General features: G+C 40.3%; 1 protein-coding gene across 1 annotated transcript; it reads left to right on the plus strand.

Annotated features, from left to right (window-relative positions):
• The first annotated feature begins 4,146 nt into the window (after positions 1–4,146).
• CXCL13 (C-X-C motif chemokine ligand 13) lies at positions 4,147–10,684 on the plus strand. Its single transcript, XM_005899145.3, has 4 exons — positions 4,147–4,247; positions 5,824–5,956; positions 9,390–9,467; positions 9,766–10,684. The coding sequence occupies exons 1-4, from the start codon at positions 4,184–4,186 to the stop codon at positions 9,818–9,820; spliced, it is 330 nt and encodes a 109-aa protein (XP_005899207.1). The 5' UTR covers positions 4,147–4,183; the 3' UTR covers positions 9,821–10,684.
• Positions 10,685–11,903: the final 1,219 nt, after the last annotated feature.

The raw sequence follows: 11,903 nt of genomic DNA on the forward strand, positions 1-11,903 counted from the left end.
TTGTTTCTGTTCTCTGTTTGATCCCAACCAGGGATCAAACCCACACCCCCTGTACTGGACGGTGAAGTCTTAACCACTGGACCACCAGCCAAGTCCCTCATTTTGCTTTTTGATATCTTGAGAGAGAATTCCCTTCTTGTACCTGTCAGTGATGTGCCTTTAGCCATCAGTGAGTCTGTCTGTCCTGTCCACTTTCACTAAGGGATCTGAGTATCATACCCTGAGGAGAGGATTTGTGCAAACATTTCTCTGCAGGTAATTTGTATATTGCATATGGCTCATGCAATATAGATCAGTGCTTCTCAGACTTTAAGGTTGCATTTAAATCACCTAGGAATCTTGTTAAAATGTAGGATCTGAGATTCTGCCTTTGTAACAAGCTCTTAGACAAAGCGAATGATGCTAGTCTGTGGACCACAATTTCAGTACCAAGGGGCTCAAGTATTCTTGCTGGGAAATCCTTGGACAGAGGAGCCTGGCAGGCTACAGTCCATGGGGTCGCAAAGAGTCAGACATGACTAACTGACAAGACAACAATAACTCAAAACTACCCAGTTTTCCTTGGGTCTGAGAGAAAATCTGGTTTGATTTCAAACTCAGGGAGAAAAAAAAAAACCCTCCCTATCATTTTCTCATTTTCCCTAAGTTTGTATATATATGATCATAAGAAATCAGGTTTGATATAAACCGAGTTAGGTTTTTATGTTTTCAAACAAAGGTATCTACAAAAATTACTTTTTAAATAAAAAATTTTCACGTGGGCCCTAAATCTATGGTTTCAAAACATTTTTTCTTCTTGGCTTCAAAGTTTTTGAAATGTATATCCCTGTTGTGAGTGAGATCATGGAGAATTTGACTTGAAACTTCTAGAACCATCTGGCTACTAAAGAGCTGCCCATTCTCCAATCCGACCTAGGGACAGGCAAGTAGAAAGTTTCTTTGGTCAGTATACACTAAATCCCAAACTCTGGACAATAAAAGGAACAAAATCAGATTTTAGAACTGTTGTGAAATTAGCTCCTTGACAGTCCTTTTTAAATAAGAGCCAACTGTGGAATTTCCTAGATTTATTCAGAGTTCTCTTTCAGTTACCTTTGTTCCTATGCTTTTCCTGTTACTGTCAGCATCACTCATTTTTGTTCTGACAAGAAGATATACAATCTCTATAACAGGGGCAAATGGAAAACTCCTACATTGGGTCCCAAATTCAAATTGCACAAGTGGCCACAAGTGAAATGAATGAGACATAGTTAGAAATTGATCACATCAAAAGAAAAACAAATAATTCCCTGAAAATTCAATATAAATGACCAGAATAATGTTATTCAGCCAAGGGATGCAGTAGTAGAAGAACAATGCCTACGACAAAGGAGGTGATGAGTTTCCTCTGTTTTGTATTGGCAAAGCTATATTTGGGCTAGTGTGGTGTTTAGATGTGTGCATGCAAGAGCGTGTGTGTGAGAGAGTCAGACATGCAAGAGTGTGTGTGAGTGAGACAGAAGGAGGGGCAGTCATGATTTTAGGAGAAACAAAGAAAAAGATGAACAGATTTCAAAAAGATAATCCAGCTGGTGGTTTATCTTTCTGAAGATAAATGATTGGAAAAAATATGGTGAGAAAGCTTCAAACTGTCATAGATTAAAAGGATATTTACCTTTGAAATGTGTTGATTTGGGTTTTAGAGTGAAAGTTAAACCTACTGATAATGGATGAATGGGTGGATGGATGGGTAGACAGACAGGCCATTAACTGAACACATTCTAGGTGCCACGCACTCTGTCAAGAATTCTAAATAGACTACATAATTTTATTCTCCAAAAAAAAAAAATCCTTTACAATTAGTATTATCCTCATATGAAAACTGATAATTCTGAGGCATAGCAAACTAAAGTCATTGACCAGGTGACTCCATACTTTGTACTCTTAACATCCAGTTCACAGCCCTGTGGAGTGATCATTGGAAGTTCACTGCTCAGATCTCCCTCAAAGAAACACCTTGCTGGCCACCTGGGAGAAGTGCAGTCAGCCGACAATCTCCAGCTGCCAACATCCTCAGGCTCTGCTTCAGCTTTCTACCAGAGACCGTGCTGCTTCTGAGAAGCCCCTGCCAGTGACTGGACATGCCAGTGTCGGGGTAGAGGGGATGGTAGGGCTGGATCTCTGCCCACCATGGAGCTCATCTGATGGGCAGTCTATTCTTGGGATCTCCCGTTGAGTTGTCCCAGACTGTTAGATCAGTGTTGCAATCAGACGAGTGTTGCCTCACTGGGCAAACCCACTCCTGTCTCTTCCCCACTTTGATCTATCCTAGGAGTTAGTCGGTCTTCCCAGGTGGCTCAGACAGTAAAGAATCTGCCCACAGTATGGGAGTCCCAGGTTCAATCCCCAGGTCAGGAAGATCCCCTGGAGAAGGGAATGGCTAATCACTTCAGTATTCTTGCCTGGGAACCCCATGGACAGAGGAGCCTGGCAGGCTACAGTTCATGGTGTTGCAAAGAGTCGGACATGACTGAGCAACTAACACACACGTGTAGGAGTTAGTCAACAAGGGAAAAAAAAGGAAGAAAGAAATTTCTTCTTCTCCAACATCCATCTCAGCATCTGTTTCCTGGGAGGCCCAATTCACACACCGGATCTTCAAATATTTGGAGTCCCAACACATGAAAGAGCAATTGTTTTCATACAGTGATAAGCGGTTGAATTAGTATTATACAGTGACTGAAATAGTAGGGAAGTGGCTTTTATATGCACAGAAGGAAGAACTTTTTAACTGTTGTTGTTTAGTCACTAAGTCGTATGTGATTCTTTGCAAACCTGTGGACTGTAGCCCGCCAGGCTCCTCTGTCCATGGGATTTTCCAGGCAAGGATACTGAAGTGGGTTACCATTTCCTTCTCCAATTCTAACTACTAGAACTGCCCAGACAGTGAAATGGGCTGACTCAAGACTGATGAGTTCCTGGTCACCACAGTCATTTGGGCCAATTGGAGGACTGCTTGGCATACAAAGGCTGTATGTCATTACTATTATCCCCATCCCATACACTCTGGGGCATCTAACATGATGAACATCCACAGAGCTGAGTAGCAAAAATCAAATTAATTAATTAGGAAGCCACACCAGGAGGACCAAACCTCTGAGTTCTCAGTGGCTCCAAGCTTCTGGGTTCACACATCCACACTTGTAGACTTCCAAGGCAGCCCAGAGGTGCTCCTGGACAGATCAGCCTTTGCCCACATATTTTTCTTTTTCTTTTCTTTAATCAAAGCGCTCTAACAAGTGAGTTAAAGCTGTGGGTTCATTAGGCCCAGCTCATTTGGCCAGATCAAAACCAAACTGCACACATGCTTTATTAAACAGACTGTAATATGAGGTTCAGTTACTTGATGAAATTCTAATGATGCCCTCCACGGACACCCGGTTCTCAAGGTCAGTACCTTGCATACAAGAGCTAGAAAGATTCTCCTTTTCAGAGCTGTTATTAAAATTCTCCTCCCTTCAAGACACACCCACATCTATGAGGGGATACCCACTTGTTCTCTTCCAGGACTTCTATGATGGTGAGATTACATAAATAATCATGTATTTCAGACAGTGAAATAAGGTGTGGGAAAGTCTGATAGAAAAACAGTAACCTAGTCAGCATAGGGATTTGTCTATAAGGAGATATTCATTATGTCTACAAATATTTACTGAGCACCTATCAAAGGTTAGAGAAGCTTGCAGGTGCTAGAAACACAATGATGTGCCTGACAAGTTTCTGATTTCCTGGAGGATATATTCAGATGCCATTGAGACAGCCCACTGACCCTTCACTGAGAGCAGCAAGCAAAGCCACAATCCCTGATTGTGAACCTACAGAGAGAGTGCTGGGGAGTCTCCAAACTTCCCTCTCTTCCATCTCCAAATTCCTGCAACATCCCTGCCATTTAGAGTCCACATTTTCAAGAAATACTTTATTATACTACTAGTGCTCTGAAGCAAATGCATAAAATTTGCAAGAGGGGTTTAAAAAAAAAAGCAAGCTCAGCATATTGGGGAGCTTTTAAAACTGATGATGCAGCTGACCTCCTGGAGACAAAGGCAGTGGGAGGGCTTTACTGGTCTAAATAAATAGGAGTCTCTGGGCTGAGAACCCACAGTGTGGATCTGAAGCTGAAGTCTGAACTCCACCTTGAGGCAGAATGAGGTTCACCCCTGGAGCTCTGATTCTTATGCTGCTGGCCTTCAGCCTCTCTCCTGTCCATGGTGAGAACCTTCGCTTGTTATCATTTGTGCTTTGAGCTCAAGTGGTCTTCAGCCATTTCAATTTTTTTTCCAATCAGATAATGAGGGGAAGTGTGAATGAAGTGGGGGAAACTGCTCAACTGCTCCTAGATTTCTAAAAGTAAGGTGTTCAGAGATTTAACTCTTAGAGGCTGGAAACATTTGTATTGTTAAGACTGTCGTCCAGAGAAGGCGGAGATGCTGGAGGTCCCAGGTCCGTGGGACTGACACTCAGCAGCCTATTTCTGGCCTTTTTCAGATGCCTCTCTGCCTATAACTCATTTTTTCCAAATATCTCGTCTTCACTTTGCCTCTCAACGCTACCCCTTTTTGACCAAATGCTATTGACTCCAACCCGGTCTCCTGCAGGGATAGTCTAATACAATGTTTTAGGGTCAGCTCTGACATGAAACATTGTAAGTACAACAGGAGTCCTCAAGTACACACTTCTGCCAAGAAGCAGACTTCCAAGTCTAAACGGGGAGGATTTCTTTGTGTAAATAGGTAAATATCTAGCTAAAAGATAAATTTTTATGCAACTGAAGGGATCATCAGATTCCACCAGGAATTATCATGTGTAGGATGAGATACTTCGTTCAGGTGCAGAGGACCAGTTTTTGTTCTTAAAATGTGGGGATATTTTTTCCTGATTTTAACCCCGTTTCACGTCATTTCATTCTTTAAGACCCTCGTCTCTTTCTCCTTCCATGAAGCTTTTCCATGGCTGCTGGCAAAGTCCTCTGTTCTCATTCATGCAGTTTGGACTTTGGGGGAAATACAGCATTCTGTGATACTTTAGTTTTTGTTTCTTTGTTTCCCCCACTAAAGTGTAACACCTTTAGAGCCTGGTTCCTTTATTTGCAATTCTGTGTCCAGTGGAGTGGTGGGCACTAGAGTTAAAGAAAGTAGAATTCCTTGAAATGCATAAGACAGGTTACCTATTAAAGTAATGAGTACATTTTTTGTTGTTGAATACAAACAGTTGAATGTTTATAATTGGTAGTTTTTGATAATGATTTGCAACTGAGTTAGAGGACCAACAGATTAAACAAAAACAAAAAATATCTTCATGGTATTTCCTTAGAGAAAGAGGGCGGGTTCGGAGAGTAGGGGGTAATGATAAGAAAGAGCTCGATAGGGTTAAAACTTGATAATGCTCTGGGAGACTCAGTTAACTAGTTCATTTCTGGTTTTTTATGTATTAGGAGTGAAGATTGATCAATTTTATGTTGCATGAATTATAACTGAGTTATTAGTTCCCACAGTGGCCATTCTCAAATTTTATTATATGGGCAACCACCTGAGTACCAATATAATGATGTCACAAATTTTAATAGGTATTGTATTTTTAAAAAGCTGATTTTATTTTTAAGGTTTTGATAGAAAATGTTTGAAAATAAGCCAAGACAAGCAGAAATTCACAAACTAAAGGCATATGGGTGGAAGTATTGACTTGAAATATTTAAATCTTCAAATGCACAGTATGAAAGATTACCGATTAATTCTAGTTGTGAATTATATGCCAAAGGGATTAAAATAACTGATTCTATGTTTATAGGTGTTCTGGAGACCAATAACACAAACTTAAAGTGTAAATGCATTCGAAAGACTGTCAACTTTTTCCCCATTAGTCTCATTGAAAGACTTAATATCATCCCCCGTGGGCGTGGATGTCCAAACACAGAAATCATGTAAGTTGCAATAAAAAATAATGTATGCTTCCTTGAAGTGATTAACTTGGAGTATTACTAGCAATTAATTCTCAAACTAATAATGAGAATCAGTAAAACTTGTTAAGTACATACTTTGCAGGGGTATGGGTGAGGTCCTAGCTAACTCACATGCTTCGCGAACATTCACTCACTGTATTCTTTCAAGAGCCCTTTCAGGTATATCTGTTGTTACCATTCCTTTACAAATGCAGAAACTGAGGCTTAGGGAAGCTAGCTAACTGCCCTGAGGCATACCACTAGACAGGGCCAGAACCAAGATTCTTCTCTATTCCGTCAAACTCCAATTGCCAGCAGAAACAGAAAATTTGTTCCCTAGAAGTTAAAGAGCAAGAGAATAAGTACCCACATCAGTCCTTGGTCAGAATGTCTGTCTATCTTATGGAATCATCCTTTAAGTTCTGTCAACTGTGAACCCCTAACTCTGCTTTAAAAATTAGGCTAAGGGGACAGTAATGGCTACAAGAAATTTAATAGACATTTTCTTTTATTGTGATGGTATATCCTCTTTCAATAAGCCCTTTTCTGTACTCCCAGAGACATCTGTAGATTCCTTTATTAGGGCATTTTCCACGGCATATCAAATGAGACAAACATTGCATGTAAAGCCCCTAGTACAGTGCCAGACAGAGTAATAAATGTTCAGCAACTGTTAGCTGTAATTATTCGGCATCATTGTATTGAAAGATTCAGGTTGGTTTGTCTGTTTTTCTCTTTCATTCCATCAGAAAATAAATTCTTTACAGATAGAAATCAGACACTATTCATTTCCCTATTCCTGATGTTTATCCCTTTCTTTTCAGATGGGAGAGGGTCAGCAAATGTTGGATTGACTATTTTTAAAGGAGCTTGTAGATCTTTTAACTATCACTGCCTAGAACTGTGATTTCTTCTTCCTGGATCCACCTTGAATGAACCAAGGTGCCCCGCAGCACCTTGAACTACAGTCAGAGCATCCTTCTCAGGGCAGCCCTGGCTTGGCTTTCATTAGCAACTCTTCCCTTGGCTGCTTTAACCTTTGGAAATATTTGTAAGCAGCTACTTTTTGTTTGGGCTTCCCTGGTGGCTCAGATGATAAAGAATCTGCCTGTAATGGGGGAGACCTGGGTTCAAACCCTGGGTTAGGAAGATCCCCTGGAGGAGGGCATGGCCACCCACTCCAGTATTCTTGCCTGGAGAATCCCCATGGACAGAGGAGTCTGGCAGGCTACAGTCCATGGGGTCGCACAGAGTCAGACACGACTGAATGACAAAGCACAGCGCTTTTTGTTTGTCCCATTTTGATATTAGGGCTTTGGGTTTCGGACTAGTTGTGCTTCACTTGTAATAAAGAAACATGGGATATCAAAAATAAGTAGGGATTTTTCTTTAGAAAGACATTACATTTCACTACTATCATTGACAATAAAAATTCTGACTAAACCGTGATTGTTGCCCTCCAACTTGGAGATGTGAAGTATAGTCATGACCTATTTAGGAGTAATTCCTCTGGCTGTCTAGAGCAGCAGTTCCCAGTCTTTTTGACACCAGGGACTGGTTTCATAGAAGACAGTTTTTCCACCGACCAGCATTGGGGGATGGTTTTGGGATGATTCGAGTGCATTACATTTACTATGCACATTATTTCTGTTATTATTACATCAGCTCCACTTCAGATCATCAGGTATTAGATCCCAGAGGTTGGGAACCCCTGGTCTAGAGAACAGAGGCTTTCTTCTGTTTTTTTATTACCAGTTTCTCTGTTATGAGTCAAGTCTCTCATCTCTCTACCAAGGGAAGTAATACACTCTAATTTTCTCTACTTAAACCTTAATTGTTTTAAAGTGAAAAAAATTTATCTTCTCACCAGAGTCTACATTTCTGAATTTTAACTAGATATATAAGCAAAAGTTGCAAATAATTATGAAAAATTCATGGCAGTCAGTAGTGAAAATACTCTAGTCCAGACAGTCAGAAATCTGTATTTCTATCATGAATTCAGAAACCAAATTGGAAGGCTCTGGCCAAGAGCCCAACAGGTCTATGACCTCCGATTCTGTAGTTTTCAATTACAAGAGTAGAGTTTCAAAGCTAGATGGATGGATCTTTGCCATCTGTCATTTTATAGCTAAAATGAGACACATCAAGAAATCACGTTTTGTTCAAAGTCACCCCAATGGACAGTAGACTCTCCCAGTTTGCTGTAAACTGGTAAACCTCATTTCTTTCACTGCTGGTAAGACATTTTGGCACTTGGTAACCATTCAGATATGCCCAGGTGGAGCAGTGGCTAAAACTGGGGGTTATGGAGTCAGCCAACCTTTATTTGAATCCTGCTTTATTATGCATTTCTTGTGCAATCTTGGACAAATTATTTAAAGTCTTCTTGAGGAAGCCTCAAGTTCCTCATCTGAAGGTGAGGAAATAGTATTTCCTTTAGCACAGGATTCTTGTGAGATTAATTGAGATAATTCATATTACCTGCTAAGCATAGTGGCTGGCACATTTTAAGTGCTTGATCAATATCAATGGATGATTATTCCCTACTGCCTTTCCCGTTGCTTAATTTTCAGAACATTGAAGTCTTGCTCACTGATGGTTCCATCAAATGCAGGTGTCACTCAGAGAAATTGGCTCTGTAAACCTCTCCCACAGTAAATTTCATTGGATTTTTTTTCACATAAAAGGTCTTTAAGAGAGAGTTTTCTTTAGTCTATTTTGTTTTCCCAAGCTCAGTGGACAAACACATTTTAAAGATATTATGATACAGCTTTTGGATAAAAATGGCAATCCACTTCAGTACTCCTGCCTGGAGAATCCCATGGACAGAGGAGCCTGGCGGGCTGCAGTCCATGGGATCACAAGAGTTGGATAAGACTTAGTGACTAAACGGGCTTCCCTGGTGGCTCAGCTGGTAAAGAATCCACCTGCAATGCAGGAGACCTGGGTTTGATCCCTGGGTTGGGAAGATCCCCTGGAGAAGGGAAAGGCCCACTCCAGTATTCTGGCCTGGAGAATTCCACAGACTGCATACTCCATGGAGTCACAAAGAGTCAGACACAACTGAGTGACTTTCACTTTCACTTTAGCGACTAAACCAACATCTTAAAACTTCAGGAGTGAGCCAAACTTGGAGTCTGTTATTTGTTCTGTCTCCAATTCATGCAAAATTGTCAGCAAAATACTAACCTCTTACAACTGAGAGTCTGTCAATTCATATTCAGTTCCACCAACTCACACAGTGAGTCTCAAATGGGGATTTTCTTAATGATCAGACTTCATGCTGCAAATAACCTGCTTCACATCTAAAACTGCCCACCTCCTAATATATCTCATGTGGGAATCTTTTTTTTTATACTCAACTCTTTCCTAAAATGCAGGACTGATTGCTTTATTTTTATTTATTTCCCCCCAGAGTCTGGATGAAGAATAAGCTAGTTATCTGCTTGAACCCTCAAGCCAAATGGACACAAACACTAATCAAAGTGTTAAGGTGAGTCAGGCATAGCCACGGTTTGTAGATTTCAATTGTACTGGAGGGTTTCCTTTTTCCAAATAGTCAAAATGGGGGTCACTTTAAATTTATGAAACATTACTAAGACAAATACCCATTCTTCACTATTATTACTTATCAGATGGAGTTGAGATGCCTCATTCTGGCAGCTCGGTGAACTAACCTGGAAACCAGTGGGCACAAAATTCCTTATTTGAAATCTCCAGGGGAAAGCCACAGTTTCTGGCAAGTCTTTCTCTAAGCCTGACTCTCTTGTCTTATTTTTGTCTTCTCACAGCAAACGTATTTTGTCAACTTCACCAGCTCCAGTGGTTAAGAAAAGGAGTGACTGATGCCAATATTCCCATCAAGGACACCTGTGTTCCCCCAACATTCCTGCTCCGGGTTTTAGTTTTGTGTTTGGTTGAATCTTTTCCAGAAAAAAGATCTTCCCTATCTGCTTTATTTTAAAAATACAGTACCCTACAAACTCAGAGTTTGGAGGAGGAGTCATTAAGGAGGAAAGTTTCTTTAAGGCTAGTTCCTTCATTATAAATGATAAAGGTTACTTTCAATAATATACCTGTTGTTGAATGCTGAATTTTCCTACAAAACAAGTGGCTTGAATTAAGGAGGAAATGATGGAATGCATTTCAATCATTTTACACCCTAAGAATAGCAAGCTTCCATAAGAGATTTAAAAAGCTGCCTGGGAAACCCATGGAATTTTAGCCTTACAAGAAACAGAGTGTTCACATAATATACATCCTTCATTTAAAAGCTCACTATTGAGAGAAAAAAGGTCCTTCTACTTTTAAAGATTTCCTTTATAAGATTTACTCTCACAGATAAAGCTAAGAACACTCAAAGACCCCCAGACTTAAATTCATAAAATTTTCAGGAAAAGCATTTAAAGGGTGATATTTAGATGTATTCTTTCATGCATTTGCTTTGATGAACTTTTTTTAAAAATCACATCTTGCACAGACTTTTTTCTTTTTTTCGTCTTCAGTGTTCAATTCTTTAATGCTTTCTATTAATCTAATGCTGTTCAATAAACTTAAGCAAATGTTTTATTTAATTATGAGCAATTCATTCTTAATGGAGCATTTTTTCAGAAGTCTGCTCGTGAAACCATTTACCCCCAATTAGGACTTGAAGCCATGTGCTCAGACTCAAACCCAACCAAAACCCAGTTTGGGAGTGGAATTCACATGGCCAAGGCTTGAACCCAGACAAAATCCATGGTCTTCCAACAGAGATCACTGACCTGGTTTCAGGACCTAATGAAGTTCAGGTTCTTTGATGAGAGACAAAGTGATAGCTAAGAAGTGGATTTATTCAGAGAAACACACTCCATAGACAGAGTTTGGGCCATGGCAGAGGGTGAGTCAGTGGTCCCAAAATGTGTTTTATGGGATGGGTAATTTCATAGGCTAATGAGTGGGAGGATTATTCCAACTGTTTGGGGGAAGGGATGGAGATTTCCAGGAATTCAGCCACTGCCCACTTTTTGGTCTTTTGGTGGTGCCTTGGAACTGCCATGGTGACTCTCAGTGTGTCATTCAGCTTGCTAATTGAGGATCAAGGTCTAGTCGAAGTTGACTTGTCTGCCATTTTGGACCCATGAGATTCTAATTGATTTGTGTTGTGTCCTGGGGCTATGTAATTCTTTCAAAACTTGTTCCCTGCCCCCTTCCCTCCTGTTTCACTCCAAGCATGCTCAGGTTCCAAGCTCTATTTGGTTCCCTCTTTTGTTTTTTGCTTTTGATTTTTAGATTTATTTTTACTAAAGGTTTCTTGGGAGGGAGTAAAGAGTATCTATAAATGCTACATTTTCTGTTGTCCACAACTCAATGTTTACTTCTTTATTCCTAACACACACACACACACACACACACACACAAGGATTATAAAATGTCATCAAAATCCTGCATTCATTCTTTAGTTTTATTTTGATCTGTTTGAGAATGTAGCTAGCATTCAGGGCACTCAAAAAACAAAACAAAACAAAAAGCCAAATTTACTCTTGCAATACTAGGTGGGTTAACACCCTGGGTTTGCATATGTAGAAGCTGAGACTAGAGGGGTTAAGTTACATGCTCAAGGCCTTACAGCTACTAAACAGCAAGTCAAAATTTGAACACAAGCAGTCTGGCACCAGAATCCCTGCTTCTAACACCTCCACTAAACTGATTCCATATAGGGTAGGGTACCATCAGCTTCATTTTACAGAAGCAGGAACTAAGTCAAAGAGATATTCACAAGTCCCAAGTCACATAATTAGTAAGAGACAAAACCAGAATTTGAACCCAGGGCCACCTGACTCTTAAGCTAATGCTCCTAACTGTGACACTTACACTGCCTAAAGTCTTCTTGCCCCAAAATGTATTTTTTCCTCCAATTCCTCACCTCCTCCCCTCCTTTCCAGGACCA

Source organism: Bos mutus, chromosome 6 (genome assembly GCF_027580195.1).
Source record: "Bos mutus isolate GX-2022 chromosome 6, NWIPB_WYAK_1.1, whole genome shotgun sequence".
Classification (NCBI taxonomy): Eukaryota; Metazoa; Chordata; class Mammalia; order Artiodactyla; family Bovidae; genus Bos; species Bos mutus.

What these genes read in the sequence shown, in the direction of transcription:
- CXCL13 (XM_005899145.3), top strand. Translation starts at nt 4,184, where the DNA reads ATGAGGTTCACCCCTGGAGCTCTGATTCTTATGCTGCTGGCCTTCAGC. An exon ending in CAGCCTCTCTCCTGTCCATG is followed by an intron (nt 4,248 to 5,823) that starts GTGAGAACCTTC and finishes CTATGTTTATAG; the next exon opens with GTGTTCTGGAGACCAATAAC. An exon ending in TGTCCAAACACAGAAATCAT is followed by an intron (nt 5,957 to 9,389) that starts GTAAGTTGCAAT and finishes ATTTCCCCCCAG; the next exon opens with AGTCTGGATGAAGAATAAGC.